We start from the raw sequence: 23,687 nt of genomic DNA, 5'->3' as shown, positions 1-23,687 counted from the left end.
CTGAGGCGGGGAGGTGCGGACAACATCACCCACAGCTCGTTGAGGAGAGTAGGAACGATACAGTACAGATACAAGAGAGTCTATAAAAAAATCCAGTCACTTTTCTGAAAATTTGTCGCTAGTGGCGAGTTTTGCAGGATTTTTAAAGTAGTGGTGTCACACTGCATGACTATCTGGGCTAGCGTTATATCGCTGCTTTGTTTACACTGCAAGATGGATCGGCGACAGGGGCTTTCACATTGCATGACTTTACAATAGGAAGAATCGCCGACAACTTGGTCCAAACTACGTCTCACAGGCAAAAACACGTGTCTGTTCGACGTTTCATACAGAAAGTTAAAAATAGAAAGTGGAGGAGAAATTGCTAATTCCCTTCAAACCCAGGTGAGCAAGTACGTACATTTTCTACCCCATTAAAGGCTTCTTTCTCATTATGTAGTTAATAACAAAAGATATACTACATGTTTTTGGCTGTGAGACGTAGTTTGGACGAAGTTGTCGGTGATTCTTCCCATTGTAATGTAATGCAATGTGAAAGCCCCTGTCGCCGATCTATCTTGCAGTGTAAACAAAAAGCTAGCCCAGATAGTCATGCAGTGTGAAAACATCTGTGACACGACTACTTTGAAAATCATGCAGTCTGAACTCTGCATAAGGGGTTCTGAAAAGTCCTAAGTTGGCAACACTGACTGAAAATTGAAGAGAGGATGGGAGATATAGGCCCAATCCCAATTCTATTTTTGTACCCCTACCCCTTCCCCTTTAAAACCGAGTGTGAAGGTGAAGGGCTTCAAAATTTAGCACTAAGAATTGGGACAGCACTACAGCACCTGCACACATTAGTCATCGCAATCTCTTGCTTCATATGAGATCAGACGATGGCGACTGCTGTAGTTATTCCAGTTGTGCTATTTTTTGGTATTTATCTTCAGGAAATCACTGAGGGCATATATCATGTTATCATAATGATCTAATGTGGCAATAAGATCATAACTATATTGTGTATTTACACAGTGGCCATATTCATCATGTAAACACTCAAAAACAACATTAACATTATAGCAGACACTGTAAAAATCCCATTCCCAGCCACTAGACTTTTCTGACAGGGGATTCCAGTGTCAATGTTGTGGGTCTGCTTTACAGAAATTATTATTAGGGATTATAGATCGCGAAAAAGCTGGGGGGTTTTATAAAGCATGAAGGTAAAACATGAACGCCGTTATGAATATATTAAAAAATCTGTTTGTTTGTTGTAAAAATTCGTAATAATGACAAAAAATATAAATATATTCTAATCTGTTGATCTCCTTCCTTCCGGGTGCAACTATCCTGCTGTGTGGCTGGTGTGTTCTGGGAAATTTTCTTACCCCTTGGTTTCGTGTGTGGTCCTGAAAAATCTTTGTTCGAACTCTAGATCTTTTGTATCTACCCCTTGCCCTTAGCCCTACGCCTTCAAGCTAAAGACAACTGGCACACCCCTGTCCTTCACGGGAACACACAAAATGAGAGGTAGGGGTAAGGGGAAGGGCTAAGGGGTAGAATTGGGATTGAGCCATAGTAGCACCTCCTCTTTTTTTAAAAAACAGCCAATAGTGTTTAGTTTAAGTAACAGCTCTGCCAGTGAGAGTGGTTGAGATCAAGCGCAGCAAATAATGAGAAGTGTATTGAAGGCAGTGTTGCCAGATGTAGCTGACAAACGCTGAAAACCAAAAAGCGCCGCCCAACAATCAGTAGAATATAGTAACATATCTTGAGGCTGAGGAGGAGGTGATTGAGATGTCATGTCGGGGAGGGAGATCACAAGCGTTTCTACACTGTTCTAAGCGCATGTATGCAAAGAATGGGGGCTATGGCATGTCTTTGGGAGATTAAAACAGGTTTATAAGGGCAGACCAGGGCTGGCGGGCACGTAGTTGCAAAACCACCCAAATTTTCACTACCTGCCTATGTCATTTTTTTACCCGCAAAAATAAATTTGAAACCGCCCAATCTGACAACACTGATTGAAGGGGGCGAGGCTTGTCAGATATTAGAAAGCATTTGATTTGTCGAGATGAGAAACTGAAGTATTAGATTTTCTAAACACTAATTTTGTCACTGTTCTGGATCAAACTAGCTAATAGATATCCTTAAAACTAACAGACTGAAACTAACATCTAAAAAAACTGTATTTTAATTTCACGAGAGACCTTTAACTTGAGAGCAGAAGGTTTTTCTTAATGTACCTGAGCACATTATAGAGCGTGTCCACCAGAGCGCAGTCCTCCATGAGGCTGATCTTGTTCTCAGCCAGTACTCGAAGCGTCAGGAACTGCGGGTGATTCTGGATCAGTTTTAAAGTCCTGAGCATCTCCGGCCGCTCGATCTGAAACTGCCAGAGCAGGCCAATAGCGCAGTTCACATGGCCGACCGACAGCTTGGCTTTGTTTCGGCCCACCACATTAAACACCTGCTCTTCGGCGGAGCAGGCCTTCAGCTGCTCGAACACTTGATCCTGCAGGACGGCCTGACGGTGAAACGGCCGCAGGGAACGCCCCGGAAACAATCGCAGCCGCAACATGGCAGAGGACGGCAGAAGTCAGGATACACTCCACATACTAAATCAATGCAGAACAATCAGATATGTCAGTGTCGGTGTTATATACATACAGTTAAAGACAAAATTATTAGCCTTTCTGAGAAGACTAATTCTTGAATATGGTTATTACTCAGGCTACAAAGTAAATGTGGACAAAACAGTGGTCATAGACATCAACAACCTAATCTCAAAACAAATTCAAATTAAAAGCATGTTTAAATGGCCTAAAAATGGGTTTAAGTATCTAGGTATCTTCATCCCCTCCTCTTTGGATCAACTACCCAACACAAATTACATGCAAGTAATCAAAAATATTACTGATGATCTAGATCGATGGTCAGCTCTCCCGCTCTCTGTGATTGGCTGCATAAAATCGATTCGGATGAATTTTTTGCCAAGATTACTGTATTTGTTCTAAATGTTACCGATAGTAGTCCCCAAATCTACTTTTGACTTGGATAAAAACATTTGTAAATTCATATGGCAGGGGAAACGACCAAGGATTCCACTTAAAAGCATACAATCATGTAAGAATAATGGGGGGTTGGGACTCTCCAACTTTTGTTTCTATTTCTGGGGTGCGTTTCCTAAAATTATCGTTAGCCAACTAAGGTCACAAGTTCCGTCGTTACAAACATAGTTTGTTGATTTGCCGTTTCCCAAATCCATCGTTCCAATGAACGTTCGCAAACTGCGCTGCAAACTTGTGCACTTGCAACTACACCTCTGGAGCTGTGGTTAGAAACATATTTCCTGGCTGTGTGCTATTCCCACTTATCCCCCCTATGCCCTATTTATTTAAAACATTCAAAGTTGGAATGATTAAAAATAAAAAAGCATTAGTCATCTCTCTTAGGTGTAATTTACTTTCAAACGATTTTTACAGTTCAGTTTTAGCGATCTTCATGTTTACAATTGCGCTCCCTTTGCAGTGCACTTTGAAAACATTGATGTCATTTTGACAACAGCCTCATGGTGAAAGCTGTAGGTGGCCTATTTTTTAAAAGCGGAATTTATCTTACGTCTCCAAAGCTTGTGAAAACAAAAAACATAGCATACGTCAATGTTTTTAATTTATAGTGGGTTATTTATTAAGTAGCTTTACTGTATATGACATGGGCCAGCTAGTTAGATCTTTCTGCTGTGGTTTACATGTGTCAATTATAAAAGTAGACTTTAAAAAAAATAGAAAATAAATAAACAATATCCTAGTTCATAATAATAATAATAATAATAATAATAATAATAATAATAATAATAATAATAATAATAATTAATATTATTAAAGTAGGATTTTTTAAATTTCCTAATAAATAATGAATATTAAACTTAATTTTATAAAAAATAGGCTCATTATTTATTTATTTATTTATATGATTTATATATTAGAATACATGTTAGCTTTTGTAAGTGATTTTGTGTTTTAGAATAGAATATGGAATGTGCCGTTTACATAAATTTCAATTAATATGGAAAGCGAGTGCATGTTTTTACCAAAACTAATATTGGATTTTATTTTAAAATGAGTGTTTGTGCAAAACAATATAATTTGCACAAAGAAATGATGGAGTTCTTCTCTTCTCTTTAGAGCATCATTATGGGCGTTTTACGCTATACATGGTTCAAACGATGGATCTGCGACACTCATCACTACATTGTTCTTTTCCTAAATGATGCATCGTACTATGATAGTTTAGCCATGAGTTACGTCGTTGTTTGGGAAACGCACCCCTGGTCGGCTCATCTAAGGCCTGTGATTTCTTGGATTAGAGATTGTTCGCATACTCGATAGGTCAATATTGAAAAGAGCCTTCGTTCAATATCCCTTAATATAGTGCCATTTTCTAATATGTCATTGAAAAATGCCAGTTTGGAAGAATGGACGAAAATATCATTAAATATGGAGATATAAACATCATTTGGCATGTATATTTCGTCCTTAGCCAGTATCGGATACCTTAAGGCAGTGTTTCCCAACCCTGTTCCTGAAGGCACACCAACAGTCCACATTTTCAACTCTCCCTAATCAAACACACCTGAATCATCTTATCATAACATCAGAAGAGACTCCAAAACCTGAAGTTAATGGGTCAGATAACGGAGACATCTAAAATATGTACTGTTGGTGTGCCTACAGGAACAGGGTTGGGAAACACTGCCTTATAAGGATTTCATACCATCTTATACTGATATTGGGTTCAAAAAACGGTCTCAATATGGACTCTGCTACCTGCATCAAAAGTTCCATAATGATGCACTTAAATCATTTGAACAATTAGGAAATGAGTTTTCGCTCTCAAAACATGAATTTTTCAGATAATTACAACTCTGACATTTCCTCACAGCACATAAGGATTTAGAAAGAATTTGAAAACCTTCTACAATAGAACAGTTTCTAAAAGATATACAAACTGGACATGAGACCAGAAAAATCATTTCTAAAGGTTACTCAATATTCTTATCTAAGAATACAAATAACACCTTACAGATAAAGGAGAAATGGGAGACTGAAATGAATAGAACAATTTCTCTGGAAACTTGGGAGGAATTTTGCAGTGACCAATTTTAATATCTGGAGAGAATTCAAATGGAAGGTTATAACTAGATTTTTCAGAACTCCACAAATAATTTCAATATGTAACCCTTCCTTCCACACCCATATTCTGTGGTCATGTCCTGAATTAGGTAAATATTGGAATGAAGTATTTAATGCCCTTAAGGAAATCTTCCATTATGAATTTTCTGAAGATCCCACAGTTGCTCTGCTAGGTGTATGCCCTGAGGGCTTCGATGGCAGATCAAAAATTTACTTATTACAAATCCTGCTTGCTGCAGCTTTAAAGTGCATCACATGCAGATGGCAAAATTCTGAACCTCCATCATATAATGCTTGAATTCAGAAAGTGTGGGAACTGTATCAAATGGAACAAATACCATATGCATTACGACTTCAAAAAAACTATTTTCCTAAAGAGACGGTCTCCTGTTATGCCTCCTGTCATGAACGCTGTGAAGTATCGGAGAACAAGGCCAATTTTTCTTCCTTTCTTCACTTTATCTTTTTTATAATAATTATTATTATTGTTTTATATTTAAAAAATGCTGTTTTATATGTCCTAAGGATGCTTTTTGTTCTGTACATGTATTTACAACCATTTAAGTAGCTAGAGATTGATGGTCTACCATGCAAAAAAAATAAACTGTTACACTGTATTATACTCCATTCAATGTAATATTCTCTAATAAAAATAAGTTAAAAAAAGAAAGAAAAACAATTATTAGCCTTTCTGTGAAAATTGTATTCATTTTATAATTGTTTCCTAAGTGATGTTTAATGGAGAATAGTTTTTCCAACCCTTTTCTAAACATAATAGTTTTAATAATAATTAATTTCTAATAACTTACAATATAATTATTACAAATAGATGATAATAATAATAATAATAATAATAATAATAATAATAATAATAAATTATTATTATCTTTTGTCCTTGATGACAGTACATAATTTTTTACTGGTTATTTCCCCAAGTAGGGATGTACGATTAATTGAAATCGTATCGCAATCGCAATCAGGACATGCGCGATTTCTAAATCACCGTGCTCTATTTTCACGCAGTATGCTATTTGAACCAATCATAACGCAGCATGCCCAAATGGAGCGCGAGAACAGGAGACTGGAAAGGCTGCATGGACATGGGTGATGAGTTCAGCACAGACTGGGTGCCAAAAAAAGTCAACATTTGTGGTGTGGGATTACTTTAGATACAGGAAGGCAGATGTATCGCAGGTTGATTTTTAGACAACACACCAATACTACTTTACATTCTTAAAGCTATAACTGGGTGGAAAAACCACTGATTTTCAATCACAACAAAAACATTGAATAACAAACTGTCAATTTATGGAAAATATGCTCAGAAGAAATGTCATCATGTTTATAGAAATAATCTAATACTAACATTTCACTCAAACCCATGTCTAATAAATACAGTAAATCCAGAGAAAATGTCTTAGATGTAAATAATTCTACACATTGTGTGCTGTTGGGGATGTTTTCCTCCGCTCTGGGGTGATTTTGAGTCTTAATTTGGCCACAACATTTTCTGTGCTTCAGCTAACAGAATGATTTTTGGTGACAAATCTTATTTTGAGAATTTATTAATTTATTTTGATTCTTTAAACTCAATGATACGCTCTGGGCAAATTTACTATCCTTTTGTTGTGTTAGGGGTGAAAACATCCACTAAATAATTTTTTTACTGCTGTAAAACTGCATCAGATTCATTTATTTTTTTGCAGAAATCTGTTAATCAAACTCAGTTCTGATCAAAACTACTAAATTGTTTAGAAAATTACAGAATTTTAACTCTTTAATTGCCAAAAATTATAAATTATGTCACTGATTTGGTGAAAAACACACAAAATGACGTATTTTCAATAGAAAAAGTAATTATGGACTGGATTTTTTACCTTTTATCAGTCTTGGACATGTGGAACGACATTGGCTTTGATGCATTGTTTTTGATTGATTTACATTTTTCTTTCTAATTTCACTGTTGGTGGCTGTTTTTGACCCATTGACTTCCATTATAACAACATTTTTTGATTACAAAACCATGACACCATATAATCATGCATTTTTGATTGTTGGTGGTTTTCCCTGTTGGGAAGAGGTCAGATTTGTAATTTTTACTGTTGATCATCAGTTGGCACCATTAACCCTTTATATAGGTCTGTGCAAATCAAGCTCAGTTTATTGATTTTATATGGAGTATAACAGCAAATTAAAGTGTGTGTATGCGTGTCTGTGAGTGTGTGAGAGTGAACTTTACGCACTTACCTTGATGTTAAATATGCATCTCAGCTCTCAGAACTACATGGAGTAAACAAAAACAAAGAGTGTGTATTTACGCACCATCAATGTGGTTATAATGAAAGTCAATGGGGTTAAAACAGCGACCAACAGTAAATTAGAGAGAAAAATGAAAATCTAACAATGCATCAAAGCCAATGTTATTCCTAATCATTTACATGTCCAAGACTGCGATAAAAGATTTTAAAAATCCAGTCCTCAATTACATTTTATATTGAAAATACGTCATTTTGTGTGTGTTTTTTCACCAAATCAGTGAAATAATTTGTGAATTCGACAATTAAAAGGTTTAAATGCGGTAATTTTCTAAACAATTTGATCAGGACTGAGGTTGATTAACAGATTTATGCAAAAAAAAAAAATCTGATGCATTTTTACAGCAGTTTAAATCAGTGGATGTTTTCATCCCGATCATAACATAAGGGTAGCCAATTTCAACAGTGCACATGGAGGGTCGCAGCTCTGCACAGTTTTGCCCCAACCCTAATCAAACACAGCTAATCCAACTAATCAAGGTGATCAAGACTACTAGAGATTATTAAGCAAGTCATACCTGCCAACATTTGTCTCTGAAAATTCAGGAGACCCTGGGGGTGTCCAGTGCCGTTCAGACACTTTACAGAGGCCAGTACTGAGACTGTACATAGGCTCGAAAAACCAAAGAAGTGTTGGGCGGGGGCGGCTCTGATCTATCCTATGCACCGGGTGAGAGTCGCTGCCATCGGAAGAGTCGGCGCTCCAGGGGGTGACAGAAATGACAAAACGGGAGATGGGTCTGAAATACGGGAGACTCCCGAGAAAAACGGGAGTGTTGGCAGATATGAAGCAGGTGTGAGTTGGAGGGGGTTGAAGCTAAACTACACTGAAAAAAGTGTTGCATGCAAAACTGTTGCAAACAATTTATTTGTATTGAATTTAAACAAACAAATTAAATTGAGCAATGTTCAACTTAATTTGTTTGTTTAATTTCAGCCCAAATAAATTGTTTACAACTACTTAACGTAAAAAAAATTGAGTAAATCCAAGGAATCATATTTGAATAATTTTTTTCAGTGTATGCAGAGCTGCGGCACTCCAGGAATTGAGTTTGAGACCATTAACATCATGCATAACACACACACACACACACACACACACACACACACACACACACACACACACACACAAACAAACACAAACACAAACACAAATCATTAAAAACTTAACGTTAGCTATTTATTTGTTGTTGTTGTTTATTTTATTTTATTTTGCAATACACATCAAATTTTTATAATATCAGTCTTATCTAATGTCTCCTTGGAAGTACAAAACAAACGCTTACTAGAGTTAAAGTTAGCGATTAACACTAAAATCGGATCTGTTTGGCGGCAGCAGATGTGCTCAACATGATCGTATATTATTTAAATTAACAGGTTTGAAAAAGAGAGAGATATTCACAGTACCTTCATCAGTTTGATCAGTCAGTCATCATGACATAATGACACACGTAACCTGCAGGAGCTCCACGTGTTGGAGGACAGACGGGTTTACCGGAGCTCACAGACCCGCAGAAATGCACTGCTGCTCGGGTTTATCATTCAGCTGCTGGGCCTTAATGAAAGACTAGTGTTTTATTTATTATGTAAAAGGAAAAAGACCAGACTTGGGTGTCATGGTCAAGGCTCCTGCTAGCTTCCTGTTCAATGAAGCGTGCAGACAAAAGTCATGCTGGGTGTCAAAATAAAAGTCTTTATGGGGCAAAAGAGAAAACTTAAGGAAAGTTACAAAGTTACTTCGGCTTAGTCCCTTTATTCATCAGCGGATGTCCTTCCAGCTGCAACCCAGTACTGGGAAACATCCATACACACTCATTCACACACATACACTACGGCCAATGAAGTTTATTCAATTCAACTAAAGGAAACCCACGCCAACACGCGGAGAACATGCAAACTCCACAGTTTCTACACAGAAAGGCCAACTGACCCAGCTGGGACCTTGCTGTGAGGGGACAGTGCTAACCACTGAGCCACCGTGTCGCCCCAATGTAAGGTTCATTGTTTTTATATAAAATTATTAACATTTTATATTATACTTTATAGCAGTATGTACATATACTCTCAAAAATAAAAATATATACTCTTAATTAAATAAATAAAACTGTTTTCATGTTTTTTAAGTCTCTGTTGTTCGGTGAAAATCCTAAATGAATAAAATATGTTGTAAATTTATTTTAAATTTTGTATTTAAAATAAAAAGAGTCTGTATAATTTATATTTGAGTAAATGCTGTTCTTATATTCATTAAAATAATAATAATTTGCATCAAACGTGAAATTAGTGTAATTGATATCTGTTTTTAAATAAATTATGTTATTACGTGATATGTATTTAACTTCCTATGTGATTTTATTTAGTTATATTTAATCTATTAATGATTAAAAACCTATTGTATTTATTTATTTATTTATTTATTTAAAATGTGTCTGTAAATAGCATATAGGGAAATGCAATTAAAAATATACACACTTTAAGTAAATATCAAATAAATATTAGATATTATATATATTTTTTTGGCATCTGAAAGGAGAGCACATTTTATTTGACTAATTGATTTATACGAATACTGAAGTTTCTCTGAAGAATTAATTTATGCCGCGGTCACAGGGGCGGGATTAAACAAGATGATTAGACATTTAAAAAAGCAAGCGATTGGTCCATAATTAAAATTTCTGTCCAGAGAGATCTTTGATTGGTCTTACGTATACGAGACGTGTCACGTGATGCGATTTCGCAGGTCAGAGTTAACCAAGCTTGAACTTTGCACTGCAGTGAACTGCGAAACTTGTCGCACGACCTTGCATTTTACGGTCTGACACATTAGCGAGCGTATGAATGGAAGTCCATGGGGGGAAAAGTCCAGTGTGACGGCAGCTTCATTTATTTTCCTTCGGCTTAGTCCCTTTATTCATCAGGGATCGCAACAGCGAAATGAACTGCCAACTTATCCAACATATGTTTTACAAAGCGGATGCCCTTCCAACTGCAACCCAGTACTGGGAAACATCCATACACATTCACACAGACACACTCATACACTATGGACAATTTAGTTTATTCAATTTACCTACAGCACATGTCTTTGGACTGTGGGGGAAACTGGAACACTAAGAGGAAACCCACGCCAACACGGGGAGAACATGCAAACTCCACACAGAAATGCCAACCGATCCAGCCGGGACTCAAACCAGTGACCTTCTTGCTGTGAGGCAACAGTGCTAACCACCAAGCCACCACGTCACCTTCTTTAAACAATACTTTTATTAATAAACAAAAATAGTCCATCTTTTCCACACTAATCCCTAGTACCATCTTTCTTAACAAACAAATAAACATTTATTAACAATAATAATTATATATATAGTTGCAATCAGAATTATTTGCCCCCCTGTTTTTTGTTTTTTCCCCCCAATTTCTGTTGAATGGAGAGAAGATTTCTTCAACACATTTCTAATCATAATAGTTTTAGTAACTCATTTCTAATAACTGATTTATTTCATCTTTGCCATGATGACAGAAAATAATATTTGACTAGATATTTTTCAAGACACTTCTATACAGCTTAAAGTGACATTTAAAGGCTTAAGTAGGTTAATTAGGTTAACTAGGCAGGTTAGGGTAATTAGGCAAGTTATTTTATAAAGAGGGTTTGTTCTGTAGACAGTCAAAAAAATAGCTTAAAATTTTTTCAAAAATGGTGTTTAAAAATTTTTAAACTGCTTTTATTCTAGCTAAAATTAAACAATTAAGACTTTCTCCAGAAGAAAAAATATTATCAGACATACTGTGAAAATTTCCTTGCTCTGTTAAACATCATTTGGGAAATATTAAAAAAAGAAAAAGTAATTCAAAGGGGGGCTTAAAATTCTGATTGCAACCATATTTATTTTTTTAATTAATTAATACTTTTTGAGTATGATGTGTCTCGTATTATATGATCGGAGTGTTTGTAAACGTCCAAATGATGTTTTACCATTGTAAACACAGAAACTGTATATTTCACAATAGGAAATTGAGACTTGTTTGACAACACAGTGCTATTTAATCATAATCACATTCATAAAAAAATCTGATTTATCTGAAATAATATTTGGAATTAACAAGCAATTAAGTTTTTAATGAAAAACCATCAATTATAACTTCTTTTGCACACAATCTTTATTTCAGCAATTCCAAGACAGAATCATTATAACAGGCAGATGCGATACAGCATCACCCGGTGAATCCTAGCCTTTTCTTGGACTGCTGAATGTCAGAGGTTTCATTGAGTTCTTTAATATATTGCGTTCTGCTATTCAAATAAGTGGGCATCTGAACGCCTGACTCATCGTGGACCAGATAACTCGGTCTTAGTCCCCCGAATACGGGCCCCAGACCCCCTCCAATGCCCTCTCTGGCTGCCTTTATGAGCGGATATGTGTTTCTGCCGGCCCTTTCGGCAGTTTCCATGACCTGTGTGGCGTATTTCTGAAACTGTTTTTCCTCCTCAATGATGAAAGCGTTGCTCTTCTCCACAAACTCCTGCTGATCCTTCTTCGTGCGTTGATGTTTTGCACGTTTCTCAGCCTTTAGAAAAAAAAATGAAGAAAATCAGAGAGAAATCATAGTTCAGTGCATGAAACAAGGTTATTATACAGTAGTTTTATATTTTAAATGAGCTTTTATTTCAATATTATTCTAACATTTGCTGTATTTTAATTTAGTTTCATCAATTGTTTTAGTTTTATTTTGCGAACACATTTAGTTTTAGTAATTATAGTTAACGAGAGTTAAAGATCACTTCCCATGTAAACCAAAGCAAAGTTTAATGTTTGCAGTTTACATAAATTTTGGTGCATTAAATTTAAATAAATTAAATTAAATTATAAAATGAATGAATTAATGAAAATACAATAAATTAAAATAAATTAAATGAAATATTAATAAAAATTATATAAAAGTAAAATAAAAATGTAAAATAATATAAAAGTAAAACAAAACACATTAAAATATAAAAAAGTTAAATTAAATTAAATATAATATAAAATTTTAATAAATATTTTTATAAAAGTAAAATAAAACAAAATAAAATAAAATCCCTTATTCAGTTTCATCAATTGTTTTAGTTTTATTTTGCGAACACATTTAGTTTTAGTAATTATAGTTAACGAGAGTTAAAGATCACTTCAAATGTAAACCAAAGCAAAGTTTAATGTTTGCAGTTTACATAAATTTTTGTGCATTAAATTAAATTAAAATAAATTAAATTAAACTATAAAATGAACAAATTAATGAAAATACATTAAATTAAATTAAATATTAATAAAAATTATATAAAAGTAAAATAAAAATAGAAAATAATATAAAAGTAAAACAAAACACATTAAAATATAAAAAAAAATTAAATTAAATTAAATATAATAATATAAAATTTTAATAAAAAAAATTATAAAAGTAAAATAAAACAAAAATGAAAATATAATATAAAAATAAAAATAAAATATTAAAATATAAAAAATTTAATTAAATTAAATCAAAAATGAGGAAAAATGCAGGCAAACTCACTCATATTTTGCCCAATAGTTTTAGTCTTAGTTTTAGATTACAAAAAAACAGCCTTTGCATAAAATAAAGCACACATCGACCTGCACCCACCATCTCTTGTATGTAGAGATCCTGCAGTGTTTTTCCTTCTTCTCTTGCTTTTTGAGCTCGACGTAGCTGTTTTTCCATGAAGATTTGATCTGCTTCTTTCTTTGCGATCAGCATCTCCAGAGCTTTCTGTTTCTCTTCCTCCGCCTTTCTTTCCTGCTCTTGCCTCTAATATAAGGATGACGAAAATGTTCATTTCATCTAATCTTTGTATTTTATTTTATACACAGAAAACAGTATACAAAAAATAATTTTCACTTAAAATAAAATGAATATTAAATTTTACAATTATTTACAAAGAACTGCACACGCATGTCAATAAATATGCTTTGTCATGAGCATTAATTTTGTCTTGATGAATTTTTATTATTTAAATATATATATATATATGTTATATAATTAATTACATAATTTAAATTATTTATTTTCTTTATTTAATAATATAATATAATATCCCTTATTTTGAGATTTAAATAGCAAATTTATTTCTATTATAAAATATTATACAATATGTTATATATTCATATAATCATATAATATCAAATGACAATATTTAATTATATAATCACAATATAAAATAATATATTTCTTTTATTTAAGATATCATATCATATCATATTATATAATTTCCCTTATTTTTACTTTTAAATTGCAATTAAATTTTTATTATTTAAAATATATATAATATGTTATATATTTATGTATTTATAAAATTATAATATTAATTATATAATCGCATAAATTAAAATTATACATTTCCTTTAATTAATGTGTACTTTACACAAATTAACTTTTCATTTTATAATCATTTTATATACATTTTATTTAGATTTTTTTACTTGTATTATTTGAAAAAATAATGTACTATAACATTCATTCATTTTCGGCTTAGTCTCTATTTCAGAGGTCGCCACAGCGGAACGAACCACCAACTATTCTGGCATATGTTTTACGCAGCGGAGCCCAGATTAATAAAGGGACTAAGCCGAAAAGAAAATTAATGAATGAATGAATAAATACAGTATAATTTCCCTTATGTTGATATTTAAATTGCATCTGTGCTCTCAAATAAATATGATTGGATCAAATAAAATTAATCAGATTAGTAATCATGATTATTCAATAATCCAGTCAAGTTTGTTGACAGGGGCGTATTAAACCAATAAGCGAGGCAAGCTGCCGCTTAGGGATCCAGGAAATCTGGGGGCCCCCAATAAATGTCTAGAAGTATATATTCCAACCTATGAACTATATATAACATTGTTTTCTACCATATTTTTAATGGAGAGAATTAAACAAATAAAATTGTACCATAATTAAATATTATTTAGTATACGGTCAAATATAATATAATTATAATATTGTAATGTTATGTAATAATAATAGTATTACCAAATATAATATGGAGCATCTTGGAGCAGTCCAGCAGTCAAATTTACATAAAAATGTATTATTTTTAGATGTAAATTCATTTTAAGAAAACGAATCACTTAAAATGTAGAGATATCATTGATTTAAATGGTAGAAAAGATAATTGAGTGATATAAAAAATCACCAATATAAATCAAAATTAAATAAAAGTAGAAAGGGTCCATTTCAGGACATTGGCCCCATGGCTGGAACTGCTTAGGACCCCAAAATCTAAATCCGTCCCTGTTTGTTGGTTATAAACACACTATCATTACGGTAAATGATCAGTTTTATATATGAATGAACTCTTAGTGCTGTTTTTAGTTGATCGGAAATGTGAATAATCCTCATTCATTACTAGAAAAGCTTTAAAATCTGAATCATACATCTGCAGTTTACCATGGTACAATGTAATTTACCATAGATTCTCTGTGTGCAGCGATGGAGTTGAGCATGTCTGCGTGTTTCTTTTCTTTCTCCTGCTGTTCTCTGGATAGTTTCTCCTCACGTTCAGCCACTGCTTTAGCGATGATCTCCTCCTCATTGCTGATCTGCTGTTGCTTTTGTACTGCTAACTTCTGGATAATCGTCTCTCTGTGTCTCTGGAGCTCTCTGAAGCAAAGATAAAGACACAAAGTCCAGTATAGGATTTCCACACGTCACACTTAGTATCTAAAAAGTAAAAATCTGTACCTGTTAAGTACAAAAATGCACCTCAGTGACAGATATTGTACCTTTATTTCTGAGAGTGCACATTAAAGCATTATTTTTGGAGATAACTTGATGTGATTTCTGTTATTATTCAAAAATGTTTCATCAAAGTTTTTAAAAAACAATGAAAGGTTTATCAATCCTTTGGCTTGGCCACAGCGGAATGAACAGCCAACTATTCCAGCATATGTTTTATGCAGCGGATGCCTTCCAGCCGCAACCCAGTACTGGGAAACACCATGCACACACACTCATACACTACGGCCAATTTAGTTCATCCAATTAACTTATAGCGCATGTCTTTGCACTGTGTGGAAAACCGGAGCACTCAAGGGAAACCCACGCAAACACAGGGAGAACATGCAAACTTGCCCAGCAGGGAGTCGAACAAGCAATCTTCTTGCTGTGAGGCAACAGTGCTAACCACTGAGCCACCGTGCCACCCAAGTGATTATTTACTTTACCTAAAACGTAAACCCGTTGCCTTCAAATCAAAAAGTTGACTTAGAGTTACTATAAAAAGTGAGTAAATCCATTGTAACTTGAAACTGTTAAGTTAATTCAACTTAACTGAACTGAAATTTACAGTAAATTTAAAAACAGCATCAAAATAAAACAAATTAAAACCGCAAAACTATTTAATTCAATTCATCTTTAATTCTATAGCGCTTTTAATGTAGATTATGTCAAAACCGCCTAACATAGAAGTTCTAGCAAACTGAATCTGGTCAGTCCAGTTTTCAGAGTTGAAGTTCAGTTTAGTTTAGTTCAGTGTGGTTTAATTTTCACTGCTGAAAGTCCGAACACTGAAGAGTAATCCATCGATGTGCAGCTCTACAAGTCCCAAACCAAGAAATCCAGTGGTGACAGGGACAAGGAACAAACTTAACCAATTGACGAAAGTGAAAACCAGTCTCAATTGGGCACAACCATTTCTACTCTTGCCAAACTTCTTATGCAGAGCTGCAGTCTAGGTGCTTGAGGCTGAAGAACACTGGACGTCCATCATGGAGAAAATGTAGGTGTGAGTAGGTCACTGGCGGATGTACAGGATGGCCCACAAGATCAATGAGGAGACTCGTCTGTCACTGGCTCTTAAAACTACTGTATAATAGCCTTCCCAGATAGCATGTGAATGTGGGCCATTTTAGGCAGATATGCGGCACTGGTGGTTTTTCTTCAGCCCAAACAAAATGAATGTGAGCCTGAAGTGGCCCACCTGTACAATGGCAAAGTGTTCAAATTCATATATAGGTCATTTAAGGCAAAGATTTAGCATTTATGGCTAAATGTAATCTGAATGTGAGCCTAATGTGGCCCCATATGGAAAATGGTAAATTTGGCCCAAATGATGGCAAATGTGGGCCACAGTTGGCAAAATTTGTGGTCATTTAAGGGTAATCTGGGTCTAAACCTAAAGTGGCTCACATGTGTAAGTGCAAATGGGGCCCAGTTATCTTAAGACATATGTGTGCCACTTTTGGCAAATATTTGGCACAGTAAGCTCTGGCTATTGCGGCCGTTAGGCTATAGTGGGCCAGAGAAGATATGGAAAATGTGGCCCAGTAATTTTAAAACATATGAGTGCCACTTTTGGCAAATATTCGGTACAGTAAGCTATGGCTAATGTGGATTTGAGCCTATAGTGGCCCAGAGAAGATATGACAAAGGTGAGCCAGTTATCCTAAAACAAATGTGGGCCACTTTTGGCAAATATTTGGCACAGTTAGCTCTGACTAATGTGGCTGTGAGTCTTAAGCGGGCCAGATAAGATATGGCAAATGTGGCCCAATTATCTGAAAACATATGTGGGCCACTTTTGGCAAATATTCGGCACAGTAAGCTATGGCTAATGTGGCTGTGAGCCTAGAGCGGCCCAGAGAAGATATGGCAAATGTGGTCCAGTTATCTAAAAACATATGTGGACCACATAGACTAAAGTAACCATCATGGAGAAAAGTGTTTGCTTTAGTTGGGCTCATAGCCCTGAACCTCTTAATATAAATCTTCTTTTAGGCTGCTGTAACATTTAAGATCTTTGCTTGAAAAGTTTATTCATTACAGCAAACAAGCCAAGTAAAAAGAAACAAAAAAAATACAATTAAGTGAGTCACAACCTGTGATGAAATAACAAAATTTGCTGATGGTGACCAATGTTTAATTCATTAGCTTGCACATGCCACAGAACTATGAAGCTTTATAAGCTAAAAAAATCTATAGTTCAATTTCTGCTCACAGAGACATCAATAATCAGCATATGAACCTCAACAATGGTGACAATTAACAAAATGAACAAAACTCACAAACATCTCAAACAGGAGACTAAAAGTGAACAATGTCAACATAAACAGCAGAATTAAAAGCAAATAATGAAAACTGTAGCATCAATAAGCTATAGAATGTATTCATACTGCAATGCATGCTGGGATTTTTATAATTTGCCACACCCAGCAAGTGTAAGGTGTAGGCCAGATCTGGGCCAGAATAAAAGCAAATTGTGGTCCAGAATAGGGTCAGTTCTGGTTCATTTGGTTGAATTCTGGCTAATATGTGGTATTGCTTTGGCTTATTTGTGGCCCAGATCTGACAAACAGGAGCAGACCGCCTTAGAGCCATCATTCCATTCAGTATGTGGTCCAGATGTAAATATCTGGTGTGGGCCGGATCTGGGCCAGATTAAAAGCAAACTGTGGCCCAGAATAGCGTCAGTTCTGGTTCATTTGGTTGAATTCTGCCTGATATGTGTGGCCCAGATCTAGCAAACAAGAGCGGACTGCCCAAGTGCCGTCATTCCATGCGGTATGTGGGCCAGATATAAGTGTCTGGTGTGGGCCCGACTTGAGCCACATGAATTTTGCTAGCTGGGTTGCCTCATTAACAGTTATATTCTGACTGTCATCATTTTCATTGTGTTTTTGTTATTGAGAGGATTTACATATAAATGACAGTACAGTGTATCACTGCAAAGGTATTTACAACTTCTTTTTACACCTACTATAAAAGATGATTAAAAAAACGATTGAATATAAGACCGGAGTACCTGAAAATCTCCTCTTGTTTTTCTTTCCTCATTTTCATCATTTTTTCTTTATGACTGGCGAGCTGCTTGCATTTCTCCTGCTCTTCCTGCAGTTTCTGCGCTTCTGTTGCTTTGATCAACTCTCTGTCGGTTAAATGATCCTGATAGGAAACAGAAGAATGGATGGATTATAAAACAGTATTTGATTGAGTATCAGTATCTGGATTTGCACTGTGATTGATTCATTACTCTATGAGCCTTCAATATGCTTCTCTTCTCCTCCTGTTTCTTGCGCTCCTTCATGGCCTGTTCCCACAGATGAAGATTTCTGAGACGCTCGATTTCTTCAGCCTCGCGTTTGACCTCCTGCCTCTCCTGCTCTTTCTCAAGTTCATGATCCACAATCCTAACAGAGTTGGAAATATTTAATGAATATTCGAATATGAAATGCAATGTAAAAAAATAACCTTAAATGAGCAGTTTCTGAATTTTGGAATTCATGTTTTTATTTTTCACCCCCTTTGAATGTTATCACTCGATTGAATGGCCGTTATCAGCTGATCGATATGGGCCAGTAGGGGCCTTCTGCGCATACTGGTAGGCTCAGAAGGCTGTTATCATCCATCCACATGACTGATCAGCTATACTAAGAGAGAAGACTCCAGATCTGTTTTTACATTACTGTGATGGTTGGATTTAGCCTTGGAGTAGGGGTAGACGTTAATAAAATACAATTAATGGAAAATGTTATAAATAATCTAAATACTTCTCATGGTTAATCAGCTATATTAACCTCCTGAGGCTTAGTGGCCACATACATGGACAGCACATTTTAGCTCTTATGTGGCTATTTAAAATACTTTGAATGATGTATATTTTGTTACAGACATACTGTGTCATCCTGCATTTGAAATGTCCCAAACACAATTTTTAACTCTCCAAAATGGGGGAAAAAAATTATTTTTACTTTCTGATAGTCAAAACATGTTCAAAAAATGTCTATGTTATATATGCATTAAAAAAACTGTCAGGAAAAAGTGTTTTATGTAAATTCAGACTACGAGTACACATATATGGACATAATGTTTCTCTAAAAGTACATCATATTAAAAGATGATGCTTAGGTTTTATTCTAATTAGGTTCCAATAAGCCCAAATAGCAAAGAGAAATAAAAAACGCATGTAAAAAACACCTTGGGCCCAGATCTGTTTTTACATTACTGTGATGGTTGTGTTTAGGGTTGGGGTAGATATTAATAAAATACAATTTATGGAAAATTTTATAAATAATGTAAATAATTCTCGTTAACTTCCCGACCCAGCCGTATGTGATTATTAACCATGTGGATGTATGATAACAGCTTTCTGAGCCTACCAGTAGGCCCATATCTATCAGCTGATAACCACTGATAACACCAATTCAATTGAGTGATAACATTCAAATCGACTGATGCAATTCTCAAACGTAAACAAACTTGTGAATCATGAAATACGGAAACTGTTAGACAAACAGACATTTTTTTACAGAGTAGTTTTTAACGTTGCTTCATTTTAAGCTATGGATAAATAAAAGACAAATAAATAAAAAACAACAAAAATAGTTATGAGATACAAAATTGCAAAGACAAGTCAGAATCCTGATTTAAATTTTTTAAATGTTTCAGTTTTTTCTAATAATTTCTAATAGAGTTAATATGTCACAATTCTGTTAATATAATGCTATGTGTAATGCAACTCAATTCTGAGTTTATATCTTTCTAATTGTTTTGCTCTTAATTTATTGTATTTTTTAAATTTCATTTCTCATTATTTTATCTTTTTTTTTTGTTTTAGACATCTGAGTTACATCCTAAATCTGAGGTTATATTTTGAATGTAAAAATGGTAAGAAAAAATTAATTAAACTGTAATATTAAAAGGTGGAATTGCAAGCTGCAAATACAGAAATTAATGTTAAAGTAAAGAAATTAAGAAATCTTTTTATTTTAATCGCGAGATTAAAAACAGAATTGTGACATGTTTATATTGTGTAGTTCTGACTTTGTTTTGTAAAATTGAGTGATAAAAATCTAAATTGTGAGATAAAAACTCTTAATTGTGAAAAGTTGTGTAGTTCAGATTTTTGCTCATTGCATTCATTCATTCATTTTTCATTCATTTATTCATTTTCCTTCGGCTTAGTCCCTTTATTCATCAGGGGTCACCACAGTGGAATGAACCACCAACTTATCCAGTATATGTTTTACACAGCGGATGCCCTTCCATCTGCAACCCAGTACTTGGAAACACCCATACACTCTCACGTTCACACACACTCATTCACACACATACACTACGACCAATTTAGTTTATTCAATTTACCTATAGCGCATATTTTTGGACTGCGGGGGAAACCAGAGCACCCGAAGTTCATTAAATTGTGAGATGAAAATATGTATTGTGACATAAATCTAAGAACTGTGAAATGTTTTATTGTGTAATCATGTTGCGTAGTTGTGATTTCTTTTGTAAAATTGTGAGATAAACTCTTAATTGACATGTTTATATTGTGTAGTTATTATATTGTGTAGTTGATTTTTGTTCTGAATTGTTCTGAAAATCTGAATTGTGAGATAAATCTGGGTAAATTGTGAAATGTTTCATTAAATGTATCTCCTTACTGTTGTTTCAAGCTCTTAACAATGGCCTGATGTTCTTGTTTCTTCTGTAAGGCTTTCTGCTGTTCCTCCTGGAGAGCCTGCTCTTCTCTGGAAGTCATTTCAGCCAACATGTCTCGGTCTATGTCTTTGGTGGCGTTCTGCTTCATGCGTTTCAGCTCAATCTGAGCCTCCCTTTCCTTCAAAACCTCCGCCAGCATCAGGGCACCCTGTTCAACAATGGAAGAGAAATAGTAGTTTTTCTATAAAGAGAATTTCACTGAAGATATAGATTTGTGATCAGATAATGTGAGACACAAACATGGAAGCCTTTCACTCTGTCGGTCTGGTAGTACATCTGGGTTTTTGCTTTCTCAATGGCCTCCTTCCGCATTTGGGCCTGGTATTTTGCTTCTTCTATGTCAACTAGTTTCCTCTCCTCTTCTTCAATCGCCTCGCGGATTTTCTTTGCCTCAAGCTTTTTTTGTCGCTGTCCCTGTAAAGAGGAATCAGCATATGGGTCAAACATACATTTTTGTTGATACAGTGAATCAAATGAAATGTGATTTTAGAAATATATAAAATCTAAAGCAGTGTCAAATGTTTCGAATAACATTTGTGAAAATAAAATACAAAAATATGAATGACATAATAAGGGCATATGCACAAATTAAAGGTTTATGTTAAATGCAAATTAATAAATACATGGGTCAAATCAAAGAATATAAAAATATACAAATAATATCAAAATCTGGTCAAATCTGGCAAGAATGTCAAACAAACAGTACGTGCAACACAAGCTTCTCACAAGCTAATTTGATCCAATCCATTATCCAAAATCCTCGTGGATTACTTTTGAAAAACCGGGCCCAGCAGATAATTTGTTTATTATTGTATTTTATGTTGATATAGCGTTCGGAAAGTACAATTGTTCTGACCTGATGTCCATTGAAATTGACAAAAAAAAATTATAATAAATAAATATATATATATATATATATATATATATATATATATATATATATATATATATATATATATATATATATATATATATATATATATATATATATATATATATATATATATATATATAGCAATTCCATGCAGATGTCAACCTTGCTATGAAAATTAATAAGTTTTCAACAAAATATGCAAACTGTTTCTATGTTTTTTGTGTAAGCAAGTATTTGACAGTACTTTAGAAATAATCAAAAATGTATCTCTCAATGTTTTCAAACAATTATATTTCATATACCAAAGTCACACAATTGGCAGTTTCACATCTGTCACATCCATAATAGAGATATGTTACATCCATAAAATAAAATAAAATCAATCATGTTTGTTCTATTGTGAGCCAACTCTTATTCTTTCGATTATCTTTATTTCTTTTGGTTTGTGCAGTTTAAATTACGGAATTTCTACAAAGTATGTTGTATACTGTAAACTCACAGACTTTTTTGGTCACATCAAGTGAAAAACATGTTTACAGATTGATATCTTTCTGGTCCCTTAACTTATTCTGGAAAATATAAACAGATGTTTCAATATGATGTTAACATTATATATATATATATATATATATATATATATATATATATATATATATATATATATATATATATATATATATATATATATATATATATATATATACTTAAAGGTTGTTGAACTTTTATGATTATAATTTGGTCTAATTTATAGGAGCCTCAAGAACTGTGCAAACATACTTTGACATTTTTCAGAAACTTAGAACCAGGGCCGGTTTTAGTGGTTTTGGGGCCCTAAGCAATTCCAGCCATGGGCCAAGACCTGAAATGAACCCTTTCTACTTTTAATTAATTTTTATTTATATTGATGTTTTTTTTATATCTCTCAATCATCTTTTCTACATTTTAAATGAATGCAATCTCTACATTTTAAGGGATTAATTTTTTTAAATGAATTTACAACTAAAAATATATATATATTTTTTAAATGTATGTAAATTTGACTGCTGGACTGCTCCATGATGGATATTTTATTTGGTAATAGTATTATTTTTACATAACATTATATTATTACAATTATATTATATTTGACTGTATACTAAACAATAATTAATTACATTAAAATTGTATTTGTTTAACTCTCTCCTTAAAAATATGGTGGAAAACAATGTTATATATAGTTCATAGGTATCATTTATACATCTAGATATTTATTGGGCCGCTAACCTCGCTTATTGGTTAAATCTGCCCATGATTGAAACATAGTTTGGGTCTGAAGGGGTTTTTACTTACTGCAATGGTGTTGGACCAGTTTTTGACGATGTCTTTAGAGCGCATGTGCAGCGCCTCCCGCTGTTCAGCCGCCGCCATGACACTCCTGTTATGGTGATTTATACCGTTAACACTGTCCTGCAGCCGCTGCCATTCAGACTGGGACAAAACCACCACTTGACGAAGATTTGCCTCGGTTTTCTCCATCTCCGAGTTCACAGCTGCGTACATATTTACAAGTAAATCAAACGCTGTAATATTTCAAAGCGCAAAATACATTAACGCAGTATTTTTGATTCTCACCTTGTTTACTCGAGCCTTTCCTTCGACCGTACTTAACGACACCTGTTACTGAAGTAACTGTTGACATTTTACTACTTTTTAATTTCCTCTTACATTCGTTGAGCTTCGTATATTTAGAAGATTATATATTTTAATCCTTCACACTTTGGGAGAGTTGGCTAACGTTGGTTAACATGTCCAGGCTTTGTACACTGAGTTGCTCGGTAACCCTTTAAACTT

At 34.1% G+C, this 23,687-nt stretch overlaps 2 protein-coding genes across 3 annotated transcripts in view; both read right to left on the bottom strand.

Moving 5' to 3' along the window:
• Window positions 1-9,140, bottom strand: part of fastkd1 (FAST kinase domains 1) — a 39,463-nt gene extending 30,323 nt beyond the window's left edge. Inside the window, exons 1-3 of one of the 2 annotated variants that reach the window (XM_056465925.1) lie at window positions 8,900-9,140; window positions 7,425-7,457; window positions 2,229-2,600 (exon numbers count right to left, since the gene is read on the bottom strand). In XM_056465925.1, the coding sequence (XP_056321900.1) occupies window positions 2,229-2,563 (335 nt within the window). In that variant the 5' untranslated portion in view covers window positions 2,564-2,600; window positions 7,425-7,457; window positions 8,900-9,140. The remainder of the gene's footprint in view (window positions 1-2,228; window positions 2,601-7,424; window positions 7,458-8,899) is intronic. The other variant, XM_056465924.1, reaches the window with a different exon arrangement.
• Window positions 9,141-11,628: 2,488 nt separating this feature from the next.
• On the bottom strand, window positions 11,629-23,683 carry cfap210 (cilia and flagella associated protein 210). The gene is made up of 9 exons (XM_056465118.1): window positions 23,469-23,683; window positions 23,187-23,386; window positions 21,224-21,397; window positions 20,926-21,131; window positions 18,516-18,672; window positions 18,288-18,427; window positions 14,956-15,148; window positions 13,130-13,294; window positions 11,629-12,061 (listed from the first exon to the last, which is right to left on the bottom strand). The coding sequence occupies exons 1-9, from the start codon at window positions 23,533-23,535 to the stop codon at window positions 11,708-11,710; spliced, it is 1,656 nt and encodes a 551-aa protein (XP_056321093.1). The 5' UTR covers window positions 23,536-23,683; the 3' UTR covers window positions 11,629-11,707.
• Window positions 23,684-23,687: the final 4 nt, after the last annotated feature.

This window comes from Danio aesculapii, chromosome 9, assembly GCF_903798145.1.
Source record: "Danio aesculapii chromosome 9, fDanAes4.1, whole genome shotgun sequence".
In the NCBI taxonomy this organism is placed as follows: Eukaryota; Metazoa; Chordata; class Actinopteri; order Cypriniformes; family Danionidae; genus Danio; species Danio aesculapii.
The sequence above is the reverse complement of the archived record's forward strand: the minus strand, read 5'-3'. Positions and strand labels throughout refer to the sequence as shown.